The sequence below is a fragment of the Lissotriton vulgaris genome, chromosome 8, assembly GCF_964263255.1.
Source record: "Lissotriton vulgaris chromosome 8, aLisVul1.2, whole genome shotgun sequence".
Taxonomy (NCBI): domain Eukaryota; kingdom Metazoa; phylum Chordata; class Amphibia; order Caudata; family Salamandridae; genus Lissotriton; species Lissotriton vulgaris.
Window position 1 is genome coordinate 1,117,707,434 of NC_141696.1, and position 26,398 is coordinate 1,117,733,831.

The 26,398-nt window shown below is 43.2% G+C and overlaps 1 protein-coding gene across 1 annotated transcript in view; it reads right to left on the reverse strand.

The window, feature by feature from the left end:
• Positions 1-628: 628 nt before the first annotated feature.
• RNASEH2B (ribonuclease H2 subunit B) overlaps positions 629-26,398 on the reverse strand; it is a 243,868-nt gene continuing 218,098 nt past the window's right edge. The window contains exon 11 of the mRNA XM_086934946.1: positions 629-779. Within this exon, the coding sequence (XP_086791072.1) occupies positions 672-779 (108 nt within the window). The 3' untranslated portion in view covers positions 629-671. The remainder of the gene's footprint in view (positions 780-26,398) is intronic.

The following is a 26,398-nucleotide window of genomic DNA, read 5'->3' on the forward strand; positions in this document are numbered from 1 at the left end:
ACGCAGCATTCTCATCAGTCCATAGCAAGTTGCTGAGAGTTTGGTGGCCTGGTGGGGGAAATCAAGAGAGCTGTCAAGCCACATGCAGAGGCTCTTTGGGGGAGGAGAGGGCCCAAGCAGGCCGGCCACAGGGAAGCAGGGACAGAGGGCGATGGGTTGCCCAACAGCATAATTTCTGTTTTGTCCCCGTTGAGCCTAAGGCAGGGGCCTAGGGTGCTAGACGACCCCTCAGCGTGATTTTACCACTAGCTGAGTGTCGTCTGCATAGGTGATTATCTTAATGCCGAATGGATGGACGATCCTGGCCAAAGGACTCGTATAGATATTAAAAAGCGTGGGGCTCAGGGCAGAGCCCTGTGGAACCCCACAGCTAAGAGGTAGCCTGGATGACCCCACATCCCCCTCAAAGACCTGGAAGTAACGGTCACTGAGGTAGGATTGGAACCCGGTCAGTGCTGCGAATTACATATCAGAAAGAGGCTAAACATTTACTTTGCAAAACTGTACTGCCGAGTCATTGATACAAAATTGTTCTACTACTAATTTTCAATGTAAACCAAGGTTTTAGGAGCAGCGAAATCATACCACTACTGATCTGTTTGACCAATAAACGGGCAAGACACCAATGTAATGACAAAATTATCTTTATTATACTAAAATATTTTTAATACTTATTTTGCAACTTTGCTCTTAGGGCTAAAAAAAGAAGAAATGCTTTTCATTCCACTCTTGTCTACTTTGGCCAACGATTTTTGAGCTGCAGTCATCTTGCCGTTTGACTGTAAAAAAAGAAAAAAATGTTTAGGGCACATGTTTCACACAACCATACTCAAAAAAATTCTTTAGCCTAGCAAACGTAGATGCAAACATTCCCTTTAAGCTTAAGTAAGAACTTGTTTTTCGTGACTTATCTATTGCTCGGTCCCCACAGAGTAAAAACCAATGGATTCACTCAATACAGCTCTAAGGTAGACCGCAGTTTAAAAAATCACGGATTGCAATACATTTGGCTTTAGCATAGAACAAAGATTATCTTCAAGCTTAACTAATATAGGATGGATAACAGCAGAAGTGCACACTTACGATAATCTGTGTACACACTCACGCCCGCCCTGTTCTTCTCACATAACCCTCCCACCACCCACATACCAACCCCCATGCCAATTCACAGATTTATTGCAAAAAATACACTAGTTTACGCACAGGCATGAAAATCCATGTCTGGAGTGGATTTCCATGCCGTGCCCTAGGAGTTTTTGTAAAATCGTTCACATAAAACTACCTTTACAAATCGTAGAGGGAAAACAAAAGATTCACATATTTGCACTACCGATTGCTTGCAAAATGTTACTAAAAGAGGACACTCCCACGGTTTCTAGCTGTTCTCCCAAAACGCCGAGGCAATCAGATCATACAACAAGAGATTTTCTACTCTGCTGCTACTACAACACTCCCTTCACAAAAATGTAGAAATAGAATCGAAATAGAAATAGATGGGTCTTTTCTTTTGAGCTGAGAGTCTGCTTAAAACTGGGACAAGACAGTCATATTGTCAAATAACCCCCTATCCACTCCATAATTGGTTCTTTGAGCAACTAATGGTCAACTATCTTCTGAGGGGGTTTCTTTCTTTATCTAGATTTTTGGGGTGGTGGGTGCAGCAGTGCTTCCGGAATCGGCCACAAATACAAATAGTGAATAGGAGAAATCCTGCAGGCTACAATTGCAGGCATGTGCAGGTTCCCATTCCAAATCAGGTCTTGCACTTATTTCCATAAAGCTAGGATAACTGAACCCGGCTTTCGGCTATGTGAGCTGCAGCATTATGCACTACAACGTGTACTCTTGACATAAAAGGAATTCTCTGGTGGGATGCCCCACAGCCGTAGCCCTAGCCCTAACCCTAGCCCTTTACTATACTTTCGAAATAAGCTTCAAGCTTTGGTCATAAGGAGCCACAAAGCCTGCATGTACAATACAATTAAAATAGCTCTTTGCAAATACAGCAGCTAAAGGGTTAGCAGATTTTTCAAACAATGCTTTGAAAGAGCAAAAGGGAACCTCAAAAACCAAATATTTTAGTTTTGCTGTGTATTTGAAAATTCTGTAGGAATTTCTTATTTCGTCACTAAACAAAAAGTATTTCAATAAACGTTCCATTTCTATTAGGAACACACTATGGATCCCGGGATAAATTCTGCCTTTTATTAGGATTTAACATTTCTCAGTTCTACAATTAAAACCTATGTATAACACGCACACAGAAAGTTTATTTTGCACTGTGACAACAGCTGCTCAAGAATCAACCCAGCACTGCTATTTGAGGTACTTTGTTACAAAATGTTTGGACTCCATGTTACCACTCTGCTGGACTCACCAGTCTCTCGATCCTATTTTCAGTTTCCATTTTCCACCTCTTGTTTATAGATGAGCAAGGTTTAAAGCATTAGTTAGTGGCCCCTAATGTAAGCTCTACCTAAATGACTAGGGTAAGAAATACTCCGAGGTTAATGCTTCGTACTATGATCCTCTTTTTCTGTGGGCATGCTTTAAAGCATATATGCGGGAGGTTATCACTTCATATAATGCCAGACAACGAGATAGAAGAAACATTTATACTTGCTTAGAAACGAATTTAATGTGCAAAAAGGAACACATACAACATACATTAAATCGAGTAATTTACCCTTATGTCACCCGTGTACGCGAATTGCCAGCTATCTTAAGCACCATGAAGAGGCCACTAGTACCAGAAGACTTATTTAATATAAACAAATGGAATATGCAAGCTACAATACAGTGAGCAATTGGCTTATATTCTCGGGCTTTTTGTAATAATAATTTTAAAAAAATCATATTTTCGAAGAAAAAACTTTCTGCAAAAATTCCAGAATATTTATCTTTGTATCTCAATGACCCACAAAACCAGCAGCTAAGATAGAACATATTTTGGATAGATTTATTCTCCGTGAAACAGAATATCTCATCCCCGAATGCATAGCGATTTCAGATGTACTCAGGGTGGCGGGACAAAAGAGGAAAATTAATAAATATCTACGCACTGTCATAAGCATGGTGCGTATCCTTACTGAAGTTTACAAATGAGTGTTTAGACATGGAGTTACGGTTTTGCTGCATTTGGGAAGAAGCATCCACTCTTGCAATAATGTGGTACAAGAATTAGAATGTTTTACAATGAGGATAACAGTCCTAAACACTGCAGCACTCATCCGCCAATAGCTGTACTTAATGTAGACCTCAAGATCGTGTCTAAAATATGAGCAAACATCCTTTTGAAATGTAGTCAATTTGACATCCCCACTTTACAAGACTTAGTACGGGCAGGGATCTTAATTCAACATGTATGTTGAAAAGAGTTAATCTTGCATGAGAGAAAGGTTACTATTGATCATTTGCTGCTGTGGCAGATGGAAGGCGACTGATATAGCCAGTTGGCCTTTTTTGTGGTCCACTCTTGACTCTATGAGTCTTAGTGATAAGATACTTTGGCTGTTTCAAGCTCTTTATTAAAAGTCAGTGCTAAAATGTTGGTCAACACTTTGTTTTCCTGTGTAATCTTACTTAGTATTAGGATTATTTTGATATCCCAGCTATATAACCTTTTAATGTTATATGGGAGAAATGAGAAACTCCCACTACCCTTCTCAGAGATTTAAGGCCTTGCAGGGTCACCTTTCAGAACTAAGCATTTACAGCTCTGTCAATAAGATTTGTAGCGAATAAGGAGGAATGTGGTCATATGTTTGGTGAGAGTGAGTGCTGGACAGAGAGATGCAGTGTATTGTAGTATGCTTAGGAGCGCGGGGAAGGGTACGGACTCCTGCACATCTGGCACTAGGATTTCAGAGTCTTAGATTGCTGGGGGGGATCATTATGTTGTGCACAGCAAAACCTCTAGGCAATGTGATTCCAGACAGTTGGCAGTGAAATAATCTTTCCTTTCTCGCAAGAAGTGAGACTATAGGTGTGAGACATGAAGGGCATCAAAAAAGCTAAGGGGGGACAGGGACTGAATGTATTTTTAAACCATTCCAAGTTTGTTAATAATCAACGAGGCCAAGATGGATTATGGAAATGTTTGACATATGAGCATCATACACCTGCTTCATGGAAGCTGGCGAACATGTGGAGAGAGCTAGGTGCAGTAAAGGATGTTTGATTGTTGGGTGAAGCAAACATGAAAAGGAATGGTCTGGGATTGCGATGGGAGGATGGTCAAGGTGGTGGACTACAAGATGGTGTTTTGATGATTGGCTGAGGAAATGAATGGATTCACAAATAATGTAATTTTGAGGAACTGCGTGGAGTTTCTTGTCCTGTGCCTGTGGACGCCCTGGGGGCTTGAAGTAAAGCGGAGCCTTCGATTCTTTTAACCCTACGACCTGGGAGCACATCGGCTCGGTCACCACGGTAGGGGGAGAACCGGAAACCTTCATCTGCCTTGGGAGCGGGACTGCGAGGTCCAGAAGTGCTAGCGCCGTCCATCGCGCGCACCTGGTTCCTCTTCCCGCCCCCTTCTCCCTCTGAGCTGCCCGGAGCTGCTGGGTACCTTTAAAACTCCTCACGGCCCCCGCTGACGCGGGTGCCGCTCGAACTGCGTGGAGTTTCTTGTCCTGTGCCTGTGGACGCCCTGGGGGCTTGAAGTAAAGCGGAGCCTTCGATTCTTTTAACCCTACGACCTGGGAGCACATCGGCTCGGTCACCACGGTAGGGGGAGAACCGGAAACCTTCATCTGCCTTGGGAGCGGGACTGCGAGGTCCAGAAGTGCTAGCGCCGTCCATCGCGCGCACCTGGTTCCTCTTCCCGCCCCCTTCTCCCTCTGAGCTGCCCGGAGCTGCTGGGTACCTTTAAAACTCCTCACGGCCCCCGCTGACGCGGGTGCCGCTCGAACTGCGTGGAGTTTCTTGTCCTGTGCCTGTGGACGCCCTGGGGGCTTGAAGTAAAGCGGAGCCTTCGATTCTTTTAACCCTACGACCTGGGAGCACATCGGCTCGGTCACCACGGTAGGGGGAGAACCGGAAACCTTCATCTGCCTTGGGAGCGGGACTGCGAGGTCCAGAAGTGCTAGCGCCGTCCATCGCGCGCACCTGGTTCCTCTTCCCGCCCCCTTCTCCCTCTGAGCTGCCCGGAGCTGCTGGGTACCTTTAAAACTCCTCACGGCCCCCGCTGACGCGGGTGCCGCTCGAACTGCGTGGAGTTTCTTGTCCTGTGCCTGTGGACGCCCTGGGGGCTTGAAGTAAAGCGGAGCCTTCGATTCTTTTAACCCTACGACCTGGGAGCACATCGGCTCGGTCACCACGGTAGGGGGAGAACCGGAAACCTTCATCTGCCTTGGGAGCAGGACTGCGAGGTCCAGAAGTGCTAGCGCCGTCCATCGCGCGCACCTGGTTCCTCTTCCCGCCCCCTTCTCTCCTCCTCTATTTTAACCCCGCCTGGAACGCGTACGCGGGACGCGCGCGGACGACGAAGCGGGCGAAGACCGGGCCAAGAGCGGGCCAGTTTGTGCCCGTTCGTGACCGGCAGTGACCGGACCGGGCTACCCCCCTACCTCTTCCTGCTGCCTGATCGTCTGTGGACCATGGTTGGCCGGGAAACGAGGAGCAAATCTTCGCTGGCAGGAGGATCCCAATCTGCCGCTGGAGGTATGGAGAAGTTTCTTACTAGGGCTAACACCATCATTGACAAAGAAATTATTACTCTGGAGAAACGACTGTCCAAGGAGCTAATGTCTCTTAAACGCTCGAGTATGGGCCCTTTAGCTAATGCCAGAACTCCTGAAAGACCTTCTGACTGCTTGCCTCTGTCGGATGTCCTATTTCCGCTTCCAGACTCAGCCCCCCCGCTAAGCATAGAATCTACTGTTATATCTAACCCCTCCATCACCATAGCTGATTCTAGCCATATATCTGATTGTGCAAATGTATCCTCTGCCGCTGTTAATGAAGGGAATCCTACTATCCCTACAACTCATGGGGGGAATGAAGGGGCCACCAAGAAACGGAAGAGACAATATAATTGCAAGGGAAAAACTACTGGGAGGACATCTAAAATAGCTAGAACAACCAGTACAGACGGAGCACCCTTATTGCTGAATTCCAACGGGGAAGGGAGCACATCCAGTAATGATATGTCTATGGATAAATTAGCTATCTTACTTAAATCGATTATTTTTCCTCTAGAGGCCAAACTAGATAGGCTTGATTTCAGAATGTCTAATATAGAGAAATCAACTGCTATACTTCTAGCTAATTCCACTAAGCCTAATAGTTCTGGCCCTCCTCCTAGTTTGCCCTCTCTCCACACTACTCCTCCGACTATTGTGCCCCAAATTCCTATTTCAATGACCGTAAGCACACAACCCGCTCCCCAAGCCTCTAGCTCGGTTAGCCTAGTTGCCCCACAGTCTACTCAAGGCCCCCCTCAAGGTTTGCATATCCCACCCGCACTTATGTCTCTGGATACCCAAGGGCCGCAACCAGAAGATCTTAAAACTCCAAGAACGAGACGACCCAACCTCCCACCTGAGGCCAACCGATTTATGGTAATCCTGGCAGGTGCACCTCCATTAGCCAGGGGGGAAACCGAAACTTTCAATTCCCTTAAAACTCAAGTTATTAAATGGCTTAATTGGAACCGCCCCTTGCCGACACATCTACACAATGAAGTTATCATGGTGCGGAGGGTACCATGGATCGGTAAAACCCCTAAATCTATCAAGGGAGATTGTATCACTGTCAGTTTTAGAGACCCACGCACAGTATCTTACATATGTGCGGGTGTTAATAGGTCACCTGATTCCACTATCCAGACCCTCCCTGTTTCCTTTTTCTTCCCACCGCCGACTAACCCCTTGTACTATGATGGAAGCAACGAGTGGACTAGGGTCGAACGTAGGGGAAGGCCTTTTCGCCCAAGTCACACCAGATTGCCCCCATTTCAGACCCCGCAGAATATCTTCTGGGATTATAATCGATATGGCTGTCTTGATGGGCTTGAAGGAGTCGACTGACTACCCAATGTCCATACTACTGTCCCCCCTCTACCCAACGAGACTAACCTAGCCGATAGCGGAGTCACTGTGGAATATCAAAACCTTCCAGCAATGAGAGATAAAATAACCTGTAATACACATGTTTGGACCCCCCCAACTCATGATAAATCAAACGAGTCCAACTTTCCACCACCTGTTGAGGTTATTGATGATATAGGAGGCACCTTGATCTCTCCCATAGAAGAGCTATCTCCCCCCAGTGATCAAGGGTATTCTATGGTGAGCTGGAACATAGCTGGCTGGCGTCAGAAAGCTTCAGCTTTAGGGTGGAGGGAACTAGTTCTTGGGTTTGATATTTTATGTTTACAGGAAACATGGTCCACTACGGAAATCTATGTTGATGGGTTTGTTTCATACAATTGTGTTGCCCAGGAATCTGTTATGGGGAGGGCAAAAGGGGGCCTGCTTGTTTTGATATCAGTTGACCTCCCGATAACTGTTGATACATATGCAATTGTGGGCACACATTCACAAATTCTGGAACTAAAAGCTAAAAAGGGCAGGAACATCTTATTGATCAATCACTACAATAATACATTTGACTCTAACAGTAGTCTGGTTGTGGATGAACTGGAAGCCTTTTTAAATAAAATCTGTAACAAACCCCACTCATTTTATGACATCATATGGGGAGGGGACTTTAACATTAGAACATGCCCACACTCTCTAACCCCAGTTTGTGGGTTTGATGGGGAATCTGGGGAGAATTTAGCACATTTCCAACACTCCCTATATGGGACCGCCCTTAATGGTCTTCTGTTAAAATTTGATCTAGTTATTCACCAACCAGCTCTCGACATTATGGGCAATATTGTTCCAACATTTAGAGGGAGGGACGCTGAGTCGGTCATTGATCATTTGCTGATCTCAACCCTTTTGGTGCCATTTTGTACAGTGCCAATTACCAAGGATTTATGTTTGAGCGACCACAATGCCCTAACTATGTATATTCTTATGTGGGGCCCGAAAATTATGCCCACAGGCAGGGTTGTCGACAATATCGTCCCAAGTAGGCCTAATGGAACCAGGATAAAGTGGTGTACCGAAAAATCTGAAAAACTACATAGCACAGTTGTGGCAGGCGGTCTCAATCAGATACTTCGCTGTCTGGAAGTCAATGCCCCTCTTTCGGGCATTATAACGGACTTTGAGGATCTTGGTACTATAATTAATGGAATCTTTACTAATAATAAGAATACATCTAAACGGGGTAAGGTTGGCTGGTTTGACCGCGCTTGTACCACAGCGCTAAAAACTCTTAAGCAAGCACTGTCAAATCTCCCTAGAGATAGGGAAATAGTTAAAACCTTAAGGTCAAATTATAACACAGAACTCAAACGTAGGAAAAACGAACTCCGGGAACAAGCCTGGGATAATCTGGATTGTGCTGCAGCCCTCAAGGACTGTAAATTGTTCTGGAGTACTATTAATGCCCCATTCCTCCAGAATGATGATTTCCCAGTACTTACCGCATTAGTAAGTGAAGAGAGCTGGGTCAAATATTTTTCAGGAATCTTCGATCCACCTGAGGAGACTTATGATAAAACCCATATGAACCCCCAGCTGCGTCCGCAGCCTCTGGGAATCACCATTCGAGAAGTGGACATGGCAATCAATTCTAGTAAAGGTGGGAAAGCCCCAGGACCCGACGGGGTCCCGGTAGATATATACAAACATGATTTGGCCCTCTGGAGCCCCCTATTGACCCAGGTCTTCAATGCTGCCACTGATTTTTCCACCCCGGCAACTTGGAGCGAATCCATCATCATCCCGATTTACAAGAAGGGAGATAGAGGGGAGGCCAAAAACTATCGCCCCATTTCCCTTCTAGACTCCTCCCTTAAAATTATGAGCCGAGTATTATTGTTACGCCTGGAGGAGTGGGCGTCTGATAATGATATCCTGGCACAATCACAGTATGGCTTTAGAAAGGCTTGGGGACCATTGACCAATGTATTAACCTTAATCTCTTAATAGGTAAATATACTATGGCCAAACCCGGTTCCCTATTCCTTTGTTTTGCGGACCTCTCTAGTGCCTTCGACCTGGTGAATCACTCCCTGTTGTGGACAACCCTTCTTGATATGGGGGCACCCCCGGCTATCATCCATTTCCTAGCTGGGCTATACTCCAATTTGTCCACACAGATTCGATATGGTCCAGCTGGAGAGTGCACGAGCAAGATTAAGGTAAAATCAGGCATTAGGCAGGGGTGCGTACTGGCCCCCCTGCTTTTCTCTCTTTTTATTAATTCCATGGAACATGAATTAAAACAGGTCCAGGCTGATGCACCACAAGCAGGGGGCCTACCTATTCCAGTGTTGTTATACGCGGATGACACTGTTTTATTATCCAGAACTCCAATTGGCTTGCAGCGGTTAATGAATTGTTTTTATGACTTCATTCAGGGTAAAAAACTTAAAATTAATAACACCAAAACATTTACAATGGTCTGTGGCAAAAAGGCGAATTACCATAAGTCTTTCTATTTTAAAAATAACAGAATTGAGGCTGTAGATAATTTTTGTTATCTGGGCATTACTTTTAATAGCCTGGGCTCTTGGGCACCTGAACACACTAACATAAAAGCCAGGATGGGGAAGGCTTCTTCAGGTGTCTTTCGCTTTGCCAATAAACTGGGCAGCCGCAGGATTCCTGCAATGTTAAATATTTATAGACACCGATGTTTATCTATAGCGCTCTATGGATCGGGGGTATGGGGGTACGGGTCTAACAAAGACTTGCAAATATTGGAAAATTTGTTTCTGAAACGGCTACTTTGTTTACCCCCTACGGCATCCAACTATCTGGCCCACGAGGAACTAAGGTTGGACCATATAGCCGATCTAATTGAATTGAGACCCCTCCTGGTTTGGAGGTCTATCTGGCTGAAGGATGAAACAAGTTTCACAAAGTGCATTATCAAAGATTGTTTGGTGTTGGATAAATTTGCGAATATACCATGGATAAAGTATGTGATTACTACTTTTAAGGACTTCTTACATTTGGATGTACGTAAAGAACCCGAGATTGCAACTTCTTTATCCAAAAAAGGGTTGAAAGAAGAATTCATGAGGGTAAAACTCGGTAAACGGAAAGCAGATACACGTAACTATTCAACCCATGCTTTCTATTTTTCCAATGTAAATGAGGGTCATGGTTTGCCGACCTACCTTAAAATAATCTATAGACAATCTCATCAATTTGTATTATCCAGACTTAGACTTGGTATTGTCCACAATCTTGTGGCCTTCCCAAAGATGAAAATTTATTCAACTTCTGCTTGTCCATGTGATGGACTGACCAAACAAAGTACCCTTCATTTCATGTTAATTTGCCCCTCTATAAAGCCCTACGTATTGTTTACTTGAAACCGTTGTTTAAAAAATACTCTGTGTTCTCTACCTCAAATGCCATGAAACTGTTATTTTCGCTTGCTAGCCCGGATTTGTGTTTTTTTACTGCAACCTTTATCCTGAAATCTGTTGCTCTAAGGAAGAGTATGGTGTTTTAGCTGTTTTACTGTGTTCCCCATTTATTGACTTTTGTATGTCCTCGAAACAACATACGATGATATGTACCCTTCCTGTTTTATGATATTTGTACGATTTTATCTTGTGTACTTTTATGACGTTTTTTAAAACTGTCGAATAAAGTTTATAAACTGAAACTGAACTGATAGTATTACAGATCAAAGTCAAGGTGGAGAATCGCCACAGTGAAAGTGGTTATGTGAAGCATTCTTCCGAAAAACTTTGTGAACGAGCTCCAGAGTGGTATAAAAGAGGATTAAAGGCTGAAGGTCAAAAGGACTTAGTTTGGAACAGTTATTGTTACTCCCAAGAAGTTAAAAGATTCTTTTGACATTTGATATGACCTTTTCCATTCAATAAATGATGTAATTTACTGTGTATTATCATTATGTGCGATTTCTCCGTAACTGCACTAAGTGATGGGTTATTGATAGCTATATTTTATGTAAATAGTCTGTAGCGCAATGTAACACATTCTTTGTTTTATTTCTTATGGGGGGGAGGGAGGACGTGTGTAGCATTGGCAAGTTCCTCCATTTCTGACCTTATGTGATCATTCCATATTCAGCCCTATCGAACAAGTTACTTACCTTCGGTAACAATGTATCTGGTAGAGACACAGTCTAGCCGCAGATTCCTTAACTTAGAATATCCCCAGGCATCAGACTGGACCCGGAAAACTTTGCGCTGTAGCAACTCTGCGACATCATTTACCGCCAGAAGACTTTTCCGCGTCAGAAGGCGAAGCCACCACCAGAAACTGAAAATATGGGAATAGTGTGCAGAACAAGCATTTGCAATGCAACAGGTCTCACATTTGCCTTTTATGTGTTTTGAAAACCTGCAGGCAGTGCGTAAACCCGCACTTTGTACTTATAGCCCTTGCTTTAGAGAAGTAAGGCTGGCAGTAACTGTGCCTCATTTACTTTCAGTAACTTTGCCTCTTTTATTGCCAGCCTTGCTTCTCGTAAGCAAGGGCTATAAGCACAAAGTGCGTGTTTAGGCACTGTGTGCAGGTTTTCAAAACACATGAATAAAAGGCATTGTCATTTACAATGCCAGTAGCTCAAACTCTCGCAAATGTGATACCTATTGCATTGCAAATGCTTGCTTTTCTTTCTTTGCAGGGAAAGCGACTTGGTACATCCTTTCTTTACCCATTCCTTCACGACCGTTTAAAGTTAAACCTTCTATACCTACCCCCTTATCCCTTTTTAAATGTGAATTGTATGATGGATCTCCACGTGCAAAAACAAGCATTGAAAATGCAATAGGTCTCGCCTTTGATTAAGTTAAAGCCATTTGCTTTGCTAATGGTATTGTATAGCAAAGCAAATGGCTTTAACTTAATAAAAGGCGAGACATATTGCATTTTTAATGCTTGTTTTTCAAAGTAGCCAGTGATACAAATAACATACGGGGGATACCGACAGTTCTAACAGTAACTTGCAGCAAAAAGGTTTTGATGAGGAAAAAATTTTTCAGGGGCCCAGCCTACACTCACATCCACTAGTATGTAACCTAACAGGCCAAAATAGTTTTACTTTATTTCTATATAGGTGTTTTCATGGAAGGGCATCTATTGCACAAAGCACACTTTTTATCAACTATACAGCCCAGAGGAGGCAGAATTATATTACCGCAAACACATGCTGGCTGTTATTAAGAAATACGATTCATGAAAATTGTAGAGATATTAAGACTTGTAACAGTGGATGGACGCTAATTTAGGACACCTGGAGTTTGACTCATGAAAGTTTGAGACTGTGCTTTAAAATGTTTCTCTTCCTGTAAACCAGTAAATGTAAAATTATGTGTTGATAGAGATAGAGAGATAGAGAGATAGAATATGAATGAATACTGGTGAAAGACATCAAGATTACACACAATGAAAATAAAGCACTTGTCAAGTTCAAAGGCTACTTACAAATAATACGTATATTGTTTCCAGTGTGGTATTTGCCTCAAGTGTTGATGGTCAACATTATGGAGCTATTGTACATTCCGTATTTACTAGCTTAGTAGGTAATCTTAAGACTATTGAGTGAATTGGTGCAGGAACCAAATTAGTACAGGGTCATAACTGTACAACTAAATGAAGACATCCGTGTGATGTAATGATGAACCATAAATTGTGGAGACCACTGTGGGAATCCACAGCTTTTAGATTACAACACAAGGAACTATCAAAACACGTAATCAGCCAAAGAAAATAAACAACAGAACAATAGTAAGAACACAAAAGGTATGACAGCAAAGTTCTGGTCCAACAGGGTAAGCAGTGCATTTTCTGCATATGCAAGTGCCATAAGCATAACGACCCATCTATTAATTACAGACTTCTCTAAGTCAAATAAGTTCTGTTGTCAATAAATATTATCAAAGTCGCATATTTCCCCTTCGAGATTGTGGGAGACTTGCAATAGACCTGCAATTTGCCAGTACTAAAAGTTCAAGTGACATTTTAATGTAACCAGCATAATTAACTCTGTCAAAACCCAAAAAGATAACATTAAAGTGTCAAAAAAGGCTAATTATGTCAGTCATGAACAGGACTAAGAATCCAAGACAGCAGATGGTCTAACTTACAACCTAAAATGCCATCAGGGAGCCAACTTCGCTCCCAGACCATCTCAGAGGTATAAAGCATCATATCACTGTGGAAATCCCACACACCAACCTTCAGAGCTCTGAGAGCCTCCAACAATCATTCATTTTCCCAAGATAGGTCCTAAAAGGACCTTCAAATCAACCCACTCACCATCAAGAAACTATCTACCGATGGGACTCCCGAATATCCCATCACCTTTTATGAGCTGCTTTCATCACTTCCACACACCTTTATTGAGGGATCCTCTGGCCTCTCAACCAAGAACCTTGGGTCTTCGCAAATCCATGGAGACCCCATGTCTCCAAAAGACAACCTTTGATCCCGATGGATTTCAATTGAAATCCCCCAAGATACTGTTTAAGGAGAAATTCGAGCCCTCTGTGACATCCGGTTAATGCTGCATTGGGAGGAACAGATAAGAAACCACCCTTACTTCAACTGAGACCCTCCAATTGCACCTAAATTAAGTTTCCTTGTTACCCTCTCAGGATACTCTTTGAAACTCACTCAAACATCCATATACACTCCGTGGCTTCCTCACACCTGCAGAGACGCATCTTCACGGTGCCCCTTTTCAGAGATTGTGACGCTCTATCCTTCCAATGAGATTTTTCAGCTTACACTATAAAGGGAGTTTCCCGATCTCCATGCCTTCAACGAGAGAAACACCCCTCCCCCTTTCCCACGATGGAGACCCTCCACCACCATCACCTCAATAAACTCGCCTTGCCTGCCCAGTCAGATCTTCTTAGTGAATCATTCACCAGCATTTAGACAGCCACCAAGGCTTTCCAACAACTGCATCGAGACCCTCCAATGTCTCTGGTCCTCTAAAGAACCCATTTTCTCTCCTCCAGAGTCCTCCATTCCCTCCACTGAGACCACCACGGGAACCAATAAGCTTCAGCCCACACACAGCTCCAAGAAGACCCTCTATGGCCTCCATAACCCAAGAGAGATGGAGCACCCCTTCCCGTTACCTCCATGGAGACCCTCCAGCCTTGCAAGGCTGAGAAGCCGTACTGCAGACCGGGGCTGCCGCCATCTCTTGAAGTCTTCACGGTATTGGGCTGTGACAGATAGGCACCCATGGTTGCAGGTCACTGTGGCTCCTTTGGGACTGGCACGTGCCTGACATGAAAGCCAACAGAGAGGGTACCCAGGTGAGCGCACAGTAGCTCTGGGGCGCCTCCTGCATCGGCACCGGCTCACGGTCCTGAAGGTGCGGGTGGCAGGATGGAGTTGAGGAAGGCAGGCCGCCGGTTGCCGCGAATGCCACCTAGAGAGAAGGGGAAGGTCCGCAGCTCCCAGCACCACTCCTCCTACCTATTGGCACCGCCGTTCACCCACGCTCGCGGGTTTGTTGACGTATTTCCCTGGAAACGTACGTAGCCCCTTCATGCTGCGCTGTCACCTTGTGTTGGTGTGTGACCGTCTGTGCTCCTCGGGGAGACATACAAAACGGACTATGTACTCTCTGCAGCCAAAGCAGAGGCATTGCGTAACAGCAAAGAGAGACTAACACAAATTTAGTACCAGGAACAAATCTTTGACGGCCATATTGGTTCGGGAACAAGTCCTTGTTAAAACAATAGCATCTCCCGGGAAAACCAAAGAGATGCCCCATTTTGAAGGCACGTCTGCCGGAGGAGCAGCGCTCGATGCGAAGAAGCCCACCCTTGAGTTTATATAAGCCACAATTATTTCCAAGAACAGTATATGTTATATGTAACGTGTGCTGTCAGCGTGCCGATCGACTACAAGCGGCGCGGGATGAAAATCTTCACGTTGCATAGGTTATAGCAACACATGCGCTGGTACTATAAACAATTACTTTTAGCAATGTAATAAAGGGCTGTTATCACTTCGCTGGACACTGAGCGGGTGAAGACATTACAAGAGGTTTCTTGTTGCTCAAGGGGATTGTGAATCGGATAGCGAAAAACTGTAAAAGGTGGAGAGGGTCCACAGCACATTTCGAGGGAGGGGCACCCGTTGGGCTTGCCACCAGAATCGCTCCGTCGATTTCTTGTCCTTATGGGGCCATGTGTTTGATAAGAAATCGCTAGCCGTAATACAGGTGAGCCCATCCAAGTGGGCCGTCTGACAAAGAAAAGTCTGCGTAAGTCAAACCTCTTTCCCAATGGCTGGCCACCGTTTAGCATAAACGGTGACGCCAGCCAATGGGAAAGAGGGGCAGGGCTTAAAGCCCGTCGCTGAAAGCTACCTAAAAACATAAAATCTCACCAGCGAGACTGCGCATGTGCGCAGCCCAAGAAGACGAGACCTAAAAAACTAAGGTATGGTGAAAAAACATCACCATAGAATAACAGTGCCAGGCACCGTATATTGTAAAATGAGGGAGGGAAAGGAATAGAGCACCACTCTGGGAGGGACCCCCTCAATTGTGAAGTCCAAAACCTCCCCCGGAGGCAGAAGAAGAGGCAGAGCTATAGGTAGGATTGAACCCTTGGCCTGTGTGAGCCTGTGCCACCAGAGGCACAAGACTCACCATTGAGCCATAGCTCCTTGGTGAACCATCACAGCAGCCGGCAAAAAGGCTGCAACCATAATATATGACAGTGAAGGACAACGAGCCCAGAACCCAGGAGTAGGACAAACTACCATAAAGAGTCGCCCAAAAGGAGATGTCAGATCCGAATAATGGACGAGCAGAATGCAGCATTGTCAGAGACTGCAGCCGCTAGAGTGTAGGGGAGGCAAGAGACCTGAAGCGGTCGAAGATAGAAGGGAAGAATAAGACTCACATCGGACAACCCAGGGTAAGGACACATGGCATATGAGCATACCATCCAATCATAAGAATGGGCAGAGCGGAGCCACAAAACAGAATGTAGCCTTGTGAGTCGGAGTGAAGAGAAGACGTCACCCCGCAGAGGAATAAAGCCACCCAAAGGGAGGCGATGGCAAGAATCCCAACCTGAAAAGGTTCTCGCAGGACGGGCGTTAAGGAATCTGGAATGAAAGGAAGGGGTCCTGAGACTTAGAACAAAGAAATTACAAATTCATTCCATTTGTATTCAATTAATTCAAAAAAAGCAAAGCTATTGAATGCAAAAAGAGTTTAATTCAAAATTGCATATGCATCCTATTTAATGGATTAGAACTCATAATACATTTATTTGATATCAACAAGTTTATATACACGTATGTGCCCACATTCACAACGGGGGGGGGGGGGAGTGAGGGAAGTGTCGGGGATAGAATACACGTGGTCTGAATCATTCAGTGACAAGTCTTATTCTTGATTTGAAGACAATGTACATGTGGTCCCTTAGAGTCAAGGCCACAGCTTGAGGCTCATAGAGAGTCCAAAATATAACTGGCAAAACAGGCCTAACTCCGTTAGAGCCGTAAGTGTCTAGATTGGGACCGGAGTTGGTCGGTGGTTGTGTCGTCGTCTACGTTTCGACCCAAATAAACAGTAGGAGTCTTTTCCTTACGAAAGGGTCTTCGTCAGGACAAAGAAGTTGTGGGTGGGCAACCTCCTAGGGGACAATTAAAAAAACGAATTAGAAACACACCCATCCAGTTATGAATTCAAAGGAGGGTGGAGCATTGTAAACAATTAAAAACCGTGTTGTCTATCTGTGTCTGAATCCCACATTGTTAGATTGAACAGTAAACGAGAGACTAGCGCTCACCTTTCGCGAGGGGCGAGAGGGGTTTGGTCAACAGAAGAATGGATTCTCTTGGTCCGGAGTAGTGATTTGTAACTGTAGATAACAGGGAAAAGACTGATGTTTTCTACAGGTCTATTGGATGTCAGCTAGTACAAACGAGAAATACACAGTAGACTAAGCTAGTTGGGTCATCCCTTTACTTTGTTTGCGAAAGCATCTAAGCTCAAAGGAACATATGAGCACAAGTGCTAAATGCATAAAAAAATTCGTGGTGAAAAATGCCTAATTGTAGTTTACCTTTTGACCTCTAAAGGTTAGAGTCTTAGCAGGTTCTTCTAAAGTTTCTTATCGGTAGGTTTTGTTTTCAGCCTACAGAACGAAAGAATGGATTTGTTGTCAAAAAATAGAGGCATCATCACTATAACCACTCATGGTGTCTAAAAGGTTCACCCTAAAAGGGCTTACCACTATCATCTAGTTTGTAAGATGGATAGGAAGGATCCTGCGTAACTGTTACCATATGCGAGTGCTCCAATCTGTCACACTATTCCATGTAGATTAACTAAGAATTTTTAGAGAAAAGCCTAAATGTGAAGAGAAAAACAAATTTAGAATATAAACTTAGTGTTGGCACTTTTAGTAAAAGGGCTATAAAAGTATCATTAACAGGAGAAGCTCCAGGAAGATATCCTATAAGGCTTAACAAAGGTATGCAATTAAATTTGGCAGTCGAAATGGATTCTGCATAGGGTTAATTATTCCAGTATGTCGTGTTCCAAAGAGTTTATCTTGAAATGAGTAAGCGAAACCCTAATTGTAAAAGGAAAAACGGAACATTAATTTCTGTTCAGTGCATGCGTATTCAATGAAAAAAGCCTGGCTATGAATGGTCCTGAATTATAAAAGTTACCGCTTCTTATGGAAAGATGGTTGTGGGAACATCTATCAAGTCGAAAAGTATGGCTTTGAATTATGCCTGAAAATCGAGGGAAAGAGAAAACAGTCCAGTTTGATTTGTATTACGCTTTGGCTTGTAAACATAAAATAAAGTAAAATAAAATACGGGGAACCTTTGTTAATTGAATCCTTACCTCCAACAAATGACGGCTATTATTGAAGTGGAGACCGGATCCTACGTAGTGTTCACAGCCTCCTACAGGAGATTAAACAAACACCCAGGATTCAGGGAAATGCCTGTGACTGCGCCGCGATTTAAAAAAAAAAACGGCGAGGGGCTGGGAGTAATTACCTTAGGACGTCCGCGAGTCCGCCCAAAATCAAGTCAGATTGCTTTGTATATTACTATGAGAATACATAACACAACGTTGGTATAATTCCTTTTTCATATGTATGTGTATCCTGCAAATGTTCTATTTTCCTGGTAAGAATGTAGGAAATAAGTTTGACCACTTCGGCATGTCCGGTAATTTATTTTGTACAACCATTATTGGAGATGAGATTTAACAGTGCCAAAATAAATGTATAGATGGACAATACAATTTAAATTGAAAATTGGAGTTCCACAACTCGAGGGGAATCTGGACTAACAGGTTCATAACGGGTAGAGTCTTTCTTCCAGCCTTATAACACGAGGCCCCGCCCTCTCCAGACCAACCAGGAAGTGTTAGTTTTGAAGCGGCGTTTTTGATAGAGAGCAACCGGAGTCTCAGACGGAACGGGAACGGTAGCCCTGCGGTTGTGAAAACGAACGCTGAGCAATCTGACTTGATTTTGGGCGGACTCGCGGACGTCCTAAGGTAATTACTCCCAGCCCCTCGCCGTTTTTTTTAAAAATCGCGGCACATTCACGGGCATTTCCCTGAATCCTGGGTGTTTGTTTAATCTCCTGTAGGAGGCTGTGAACACTACGTATGATCCGGTCTCCACTTCAATAATAGCCGTCATTTGTTGGAGGTAAGGATTCAATTAACAAAGGTTCCCCGTATTTTATTTTACTTTATTTTATGTTTACAAGCCAAAGCGTAATACAAATCAAACTGGACTGTTTTCTCTTTCCCTCGATTTTCAGGCATAATTCAAAGCCATACTTTTCGACTTGATAGATGTCCCCACAACCATCTTTCCATAAGAAGCGGTAACTTTTATAATTCAGGACCATTCATAGCCAGGCTTTTTTCATTGAATACGCATGCACTGAACAGAAATGAATGTTCAGTTTTTCCTTTTACAATTAGGGTTTCGCTTACTCATTTCAAGATAAACTCTTTGGAACACGACATACTGGAATAATTAACCCTATGCAGAATCCATTTCGACTGCCAAATTTAATTGCATACCTTTGTTAAGCCTTATAGGATATCTTCCTGGAGCTTCTCCTGTTAATGATACTTTTATAAAAGAGTTCTTTTATAGCCCTTTTACTAAAAGTGCCAACACTAAGTTTATATTCTAAATTTGTTTTTCTCTTCACATTTAGGCTTTTCTCTAAAAATTCTTAGTTAATCTACATGGAATAGTGTGACAGATTGGAGCACTCGCATATGGTAACAGTTACGCAAGATCCTTCCTATCCATCTTACAAACTAGATGATAGTGGTAAGCCCTTTTAGGGTGAACCTTTTAGACACCATGAGTGGTTATAGTAATGATGCCTCTATTTTTTGACAACAAATCCATTCTTTCGTTCTGTAGGCTGAAAACAAAACCTACCGATAAGAAACTTTAGAAGAACCTGCTAAGACTCTAACCTTTAGAGGTCAAAAGGTAAACTACAATTAGGCATTTTTCACCACGAATTTTTTTATGCATTTAGCACTTGTGCTCATATGTTCCTTTGAGCTTAGATGCTTTCGCAAACAAAGTAAAGGGATGACCCAACTAGCTTAGTCTACTGTGTATTTCTCGTTTGTACTAGCTGACATCCAATAGACCTGTAGAAAACATGAGTCTTTTCCCTGTTATCTACAGTTACAAATCACTACTCCGGACCAAGAGAATCCATTCCTCTGTTGACCAAACCCCTCTCGCCCCTCGCGAAAGGTGAGCGTTAGTCTCTAGTTTACTGTTCAATCTAACAATGTGGGATTCAGACACAGATAGACAACACGGTTTTTAATTGTTTACAATGCTCCACCCTCCTTTGAATTCATAACTGGATGGGTGTGTTTCTAATTTGTTTTTTTAATTGTCCCCTAGGAGGTTGCCCACCCACAACTTCTTTGTCCTGACGAAGACCCTTTCGTAAGGAAAAGATTCCTACTGTTTATTTGGGTCGAAACGTAGACGACTACACAGCCACCGACCAACTGGGGTCCCAATCTAGACACTTACGGCTCTAACGGAGTTAGGCCTGTTTTGCCAGTTATATTTTGGACTCTCTATGAGCCTCAAGCTGTGGCCTTGACTCTAAGGGACCACATGTACATTGTCTTCAAATCAAGAATAAGACTTGTCACTGAATGATTCAGACCACGTCTATCCTATCCCCGACACTTCCCTCACTTCACCCCCCCCCCCGTTGTGAATGTGGGCACATACATGTATATAAACTTGTTGATATCAAATAAATGTATTATGAGTTCTAATCCATTAAATAGGATGTATATGTAATTTTGAATTAAACTCTTTTTGCATTCAATAGCTTTGCTTTTTTGAATTAATTGAATACAAATGGAATGAATTTGTAATTTCTTTGTTCTAAGTCTCAGGACCCCTTCCTTTCATTCTAATTGCTACCCAGGTCCCTACTGACTTTATTGGGTTTAACCCTGTTTTTTCATAACGTAGTTTGTACAGGCGCCGGCCCGTGAGGTTACGCTACCTCCCACGTGGAGGTCCCTCCGTGTTTTCTAAGTTCTGAATTTTTTGTTTAAAGAATATTTGTTTAAGTTTTTATGATTCACCAACATGGTAGATAAGGAAATACTTACCTACACAGAAGACTACATTGATCAACTATTACATGATCCGGCAAATAACTTTCTGTCAGTTGGTACACCTATTATCAACATTACCTTAAATGATAAAATTTCTCAGTTAGAGAGATTAGAAAAAAAGTTGATTCGCACAAAACTACATGGCCATTTTCGCGCGCAGTGCCTTCAGAACAATATCATACCTGCAGGCCTGCAAGTCAGAGTTAAACCTGCCATCTTTGTAGACATCCCTAAATTTCGTGAAGGATTTAGTTTTGTTGCAAACAATTGTTCCAGACACTGGATGGTGTTGGGGATAGAGACTGCAGCAGAACAGGTGGCGGTACTCACGAAACAGATAGCCGAATTGAAGGCAAGTATTTCAGGCGACAGCACCCTCACCAATTCCAAAGAGGCACTATCTAAACTTGTTGCGACTCTTCAAGATTTTGAGACCTCAAATATCAAAAAGAAGCTTGACAAACTAGCCCGTGATCTCAAATTCCACGACAAAAAGAAAACATATCCATACCTATCTGAGGATTATTTCCGACAGGACCAACAAGGACGTTTTACTAATCGGGGCTACAGAGGTGGTAGATCTAGAGGACGTTTCACCACATTTTCTGACTCTTCCTATAGCTCAGGAGAAGACTCAGAACAAGCGGGCTCCAGCAACTCCTACGGATACCAGGATAATTACCGTTCTCAATACCAACCAAACTCTTTTTTAGAACAAGGGACATGGAGACCGCCCCGCGGACGAGGCAACAACTGGAACCGAGGTACAGGACGTGGACAGCAAGGCCCCCGATGCAGTGGGACAACGACGGTGGCAGAGGCCGCGGGATGAAACAGGTTCGATTTCAACCGGAGGAACACGGGGAACGCTCAACCAGGCGCAAGAATTACAGGTGGTATAAACAACGGACACACCAATCATCAACCTGTCCTCACATGAACTCAATGAGGATGAACTCAGGGTGCTGAGTAAGGGCCTGTCCTTTGTCCCTACAACTCCACCAAACTGTTTCAATACATTAATGGAACTTTCCAAATTCTTTCGGAAAATAAGACTGCGATTCTTCTTCAAAAATAGACCACCACCGATGAACACATCTGTAACCGGATTCAGGGTACCATCCACATTTGTACCCCAGTCTAATGCAATGAGCCACCGAATACTGGCGTATGAAAGCATCATCACTGACGAGGTCAAGAAAATTCTGAGATAGAAGACTTACATGAAATATAATATCTCTAAGACCGAAAGAACAGCACTGGTCACTCTTAAATCTAATCCCCATGTTGTTGTGAAGCCAGCCGACAAGGGCGGGGCAATCATCATTCAAGATGTATCCAAGTACAAAGGAGAGATCCTGCGCCAATTAAATGATGGGGTAAGTTACAGAAGACTGACATCTGACCCTACGCGAGACCTGGCTATGGAAATCCAACGGGTGACACAGGAAGGTGTCCAACAAGGTTTCCTCACGGATCAGGAATACCGTTATCTCAATCAGAGCCACCCACGCATACCGACGATATATACCTTACCCAAGGTGCACAAAGATTTACACAATCCCCCGGGGCGACCCATCGTCTCCGGGTGTGGATCCATTCTCGAGCCTCTATGCCGTTATGTAGACTTCTTTTTAAAACCACTAGCCGAAGCTACCTCCACCTATTTGAGGGATACTACACATACTATCACTCTGGTAGATGGGAAAGCCTTTAATCCTGATGAAGAACTACTGGTAACGTGCGACATTGTGTCGCTGTACACAAGCATCCCACAGGAGGAGGCCCTGATGGTGGCCACTGAAGCCCTTGACAGTCGTGAAGCCCCGGTACAAGTACCAACCTCATTCATAATCCTTCTATTGAAGATTGCAATGATGAGAAATTATTTCATGTTTCAAAATGTGTTTTACCTACAAACGAAGGGCGTGGCAATGGGGGCAGCCTTTGCCCCGGACCTGGCCATTTTGTTCATGGCCTTCTATGAAAAGACTTTTGTCATCTGTGACCAAAATCCCTTTCATCACCATATACAACTTTGGGTACGGTACATTGATGATGTGCTGTTAATCTGGAAGGGCAATGACAATGAACTTGAACTTTTCCATGCATGGCTAAATCTACGGTCTCCAGACATTCAATTTACGATACAAGCCAGTAACAAAAAGATTGATTTTCTAGACATTACGCTAGTGGCAGAGGGAGGCACTCTACACACCACTTTATTTAGAAAACCTGCAGAACGGAATTCATTGCTGCAGTATTCCAGCCACCATCCTAGGAGCCTTCGGGACAATTTGCCCTATGGACAGTTCCTGCGTGTTCGAAGGAACTGCAGCAAAAAGGAAGACTATATGCTACAATCTGAGATTTTGATGGAACGTTTAATAGAGAGAGGCTACCCTAAACGGCTCATCAAACGCTCTAGGAAAAGAGCTTGGTTCTGCCACCATGAAACACTCCTTGAACCATCAGTACGCAACTGTCAATCAGAAGAACGCATGATTTGCGTGACCACCTTCTCGACAAAGAGCCATTCCATAAAGAAGGTTATAAACAAACACTGGAGCCTTATTGCCAAGGATCTAGATATTACAAACGTACCGATGCACGCCTTTAAAAAGGCCAGGAATGTCAAAGACTACGTAGTTTCATCGTTCTTAGAGTGCCCACCTGAACCCACCATAGCCTCATGCTGGAAACAACCACGGATAGTTGGACACTACAGATGCGGTAAATGTAAAGCTTGCCCCTCGACTGTCCAATCTAAAGACTTTGTTTTCAAAGACCATCGACACACGCACAAACATCACACGAACTGCAACACCAAAAATGTGATCTATGGAATAATCTGTCCATGTGATCTCATCTATGTAGGTCAGATTCAGCAGCGTGTAAAAGCACGGTTCCTTTCACATTGCAGCAGAATCAGATGTAAGGTACCGGGGGCACCTCTAGTTGAACATTGTACAAAACACAACCATTTGCCTGAATCACTGAAATGGGTAGTTTTGGAACACGTCACACTAGGCCCAAGGGGTGGAGATCTATCTAATATTCTAAATATCAGAGAGCTCAAGTGGATCTACATCTTTAACTCTGTAGTCGAGGGTCTCAATGAATCTGAAAATAGCTTTGCACAATTAGCGAATCTTTAGGGTAACATGTTGAGCTTTTTTCAAGTTACACAATTGAGAGTAAAAAAACTGTCTTTCTTTCTCAGTAATAACATGCTTAAACTGTTTGAGTTTTCACTATCCTATGTGATAATTGCACTCTTTTCTCCACAATAACCGTTACCTAAATGTATATTACTATGAGAATACATAACACAACGTTGGTAGAATTCCTTTTTCATATGTATGTGGATCCTGCAAATATTCTATTTTCATGAATTATTGTGTCCATGAGTTTACACTATCCTATGAGATAAGTGCACTCAATATATGTTTAAATGGAATGTATAAAATCCTAATGTTTAGAAGCCTCACAATGAACAAATTCATAGAATTACCGAATGTTTGATTACCAGTAGTCTATCCTTTAGTAGCATGGTCGGTTGCTTTAGACTTGACTTGACTGGTAAGAATGTAGGAAATAAGTTTGACCACTTCGGCATGTCCGGTAATTTATTTTGTACAACCATTATTGGAGATGAGATTTAACAGTGCCAAAATAAATGTATAGATGGACAATACAATTTAAATTGAAAATTGGAGTTCCACAACTCGAGGGGAATCTGGACTAACAGGTTCATAACGGGTAGAGTCTTTCTTCCACCCTTATAACACGAGGCCCCGCCCTCTCCAGACCAACCAGGAAGTGTTAGTTTTGAAGCTGCGTTTTTGATAGAGAGCATCCGGAGTCTCAGACGGAACGGAAACGGTAGCCCTGCGGTTGTGAAAACGAACGCTGAGCAATCTGACTAGATTTTGGGCGGACTCGCGGACGTCCTAAGGTAATTACTCCCAGCCCCTCGCCGTTTTTTTTTTTTTAATCGCGGCGCATTCACGGGCATTTCCCTGAATCCTGGGTGTTTGTTTAATCTCCTGTAGGAGGCTGTGAACACTACGTAGGATCCGGTCTCCACTTCAATAATAGCCGTCATTTGTTGGAGGTAAGGATTCAATTAACAAAGGTTCCCCGTATTTTCTTTTACTTTATTTTATGTTTACAAGCCAAAGCGTAATACAAATCAAACTGGACTGTTTTCTCTTTCCCTCGATTTTCAGGCATAATTCAAAGCCATACTTTTCGACTTGATAGATATTCCCACAACCATCTTTCCATAAGAAGCGGTAACTTTTATAATTCAGGACCATTCATAGCCAGGCTTTTTTCATTGAATACGCATGCACAGAACAGAAATGAATGTTCAGTTTTTCCTTTTACAATTAGGGTTTCGCTTACTCATTTCAAGATAAACTCTTTGGAACACGACATACTGGAATAATTAACCCTATGCAGAATCCATTTCGACTGCCAAATTTAATTGCATACCTTTGTTAAGCCTTATAGGATATCTTCCTGGAGCTTCTCCTGTTAATGATACTTTTATAAAAGAGTACTTTTATAGCCCTTTTACTAAAAGTGCCAACACTAAGTTTATATTCTAAATTTGTTTTTCTCTTCACATTTAGGCTTTTCTCTAAAAATTCTTAGTTAATCTACATGGAATAGTGTGACAGATTGGAGCACTTGCATATGGTAACAGTTACGCAAGATCCTTCCTATCCATCTTACAAACTAGATGATAGTGGTAAGCCCTTTTAGGGTGAACCTTTTAGACACCATGAGTGGTTATAGTAATGATGCCTCTATTTTTTGACAACAAATCCATTCTTTCGTTCTGTAGGCTGAAAACAAAACCTACCGATAAGAAACTTTAGAAGAACCTGCTAAGACTCTAACCTTTAGAGGTCAAAAGGTAAACTACAATTAGGCATTTTTCACCACGAATTTTTTTATGCATTTAGCACTTGTGCTCATATGTTCCTTTGAGCTTAGATGCTTGCGCAAACAAAGTAAAGGGATGACCCAACTAGCTTAGTCTACTGTGTATTTCTCGTTTGTACTAGCGGACATCCAATAGACCTGTAGAAAACATCAGTCTTTTCCCTGTTATCTACAGTTACAAATCACTACTCCGGACCAAGAGAATCCATTCCTCTGTTGACCAAACCACTCTCGCCCCTCGCGAAAGGTGAGCGCTAGTCTCTAGTTTACTGTTCAATCTAACAATGTGGGATTCAGACACAGATAGACAACACGGTTTTTAATTGTTTACAATGCTCCACACCCTCCTTTGAATTCATAACTGGATGGGTGTGTTTCTAATTCGTTTTTTTAATTGTCCCCTAGGAGGTTGCCCACCCACAACTTCTTTGTCCTGACGAAGACCCTTTCGTAAGGAAAAGATTCCTACTGTTTATTTGGGTCGAAACGTAGACGACTACACAACCACCGACCAACTCCGGTCCCAATCTAGACACTTACGGCTCTAACAGAGTTAGGCCTGTTTTGCCAGTTATATTTTGGACTCTCTATGAGCCTCAAGCTGTGGCCTTGACTCTAGGGGACCACATGTACATTGTCTTCAAATCAAGAATAAGACTTGTCACTGAATGATTCAGACCACGTC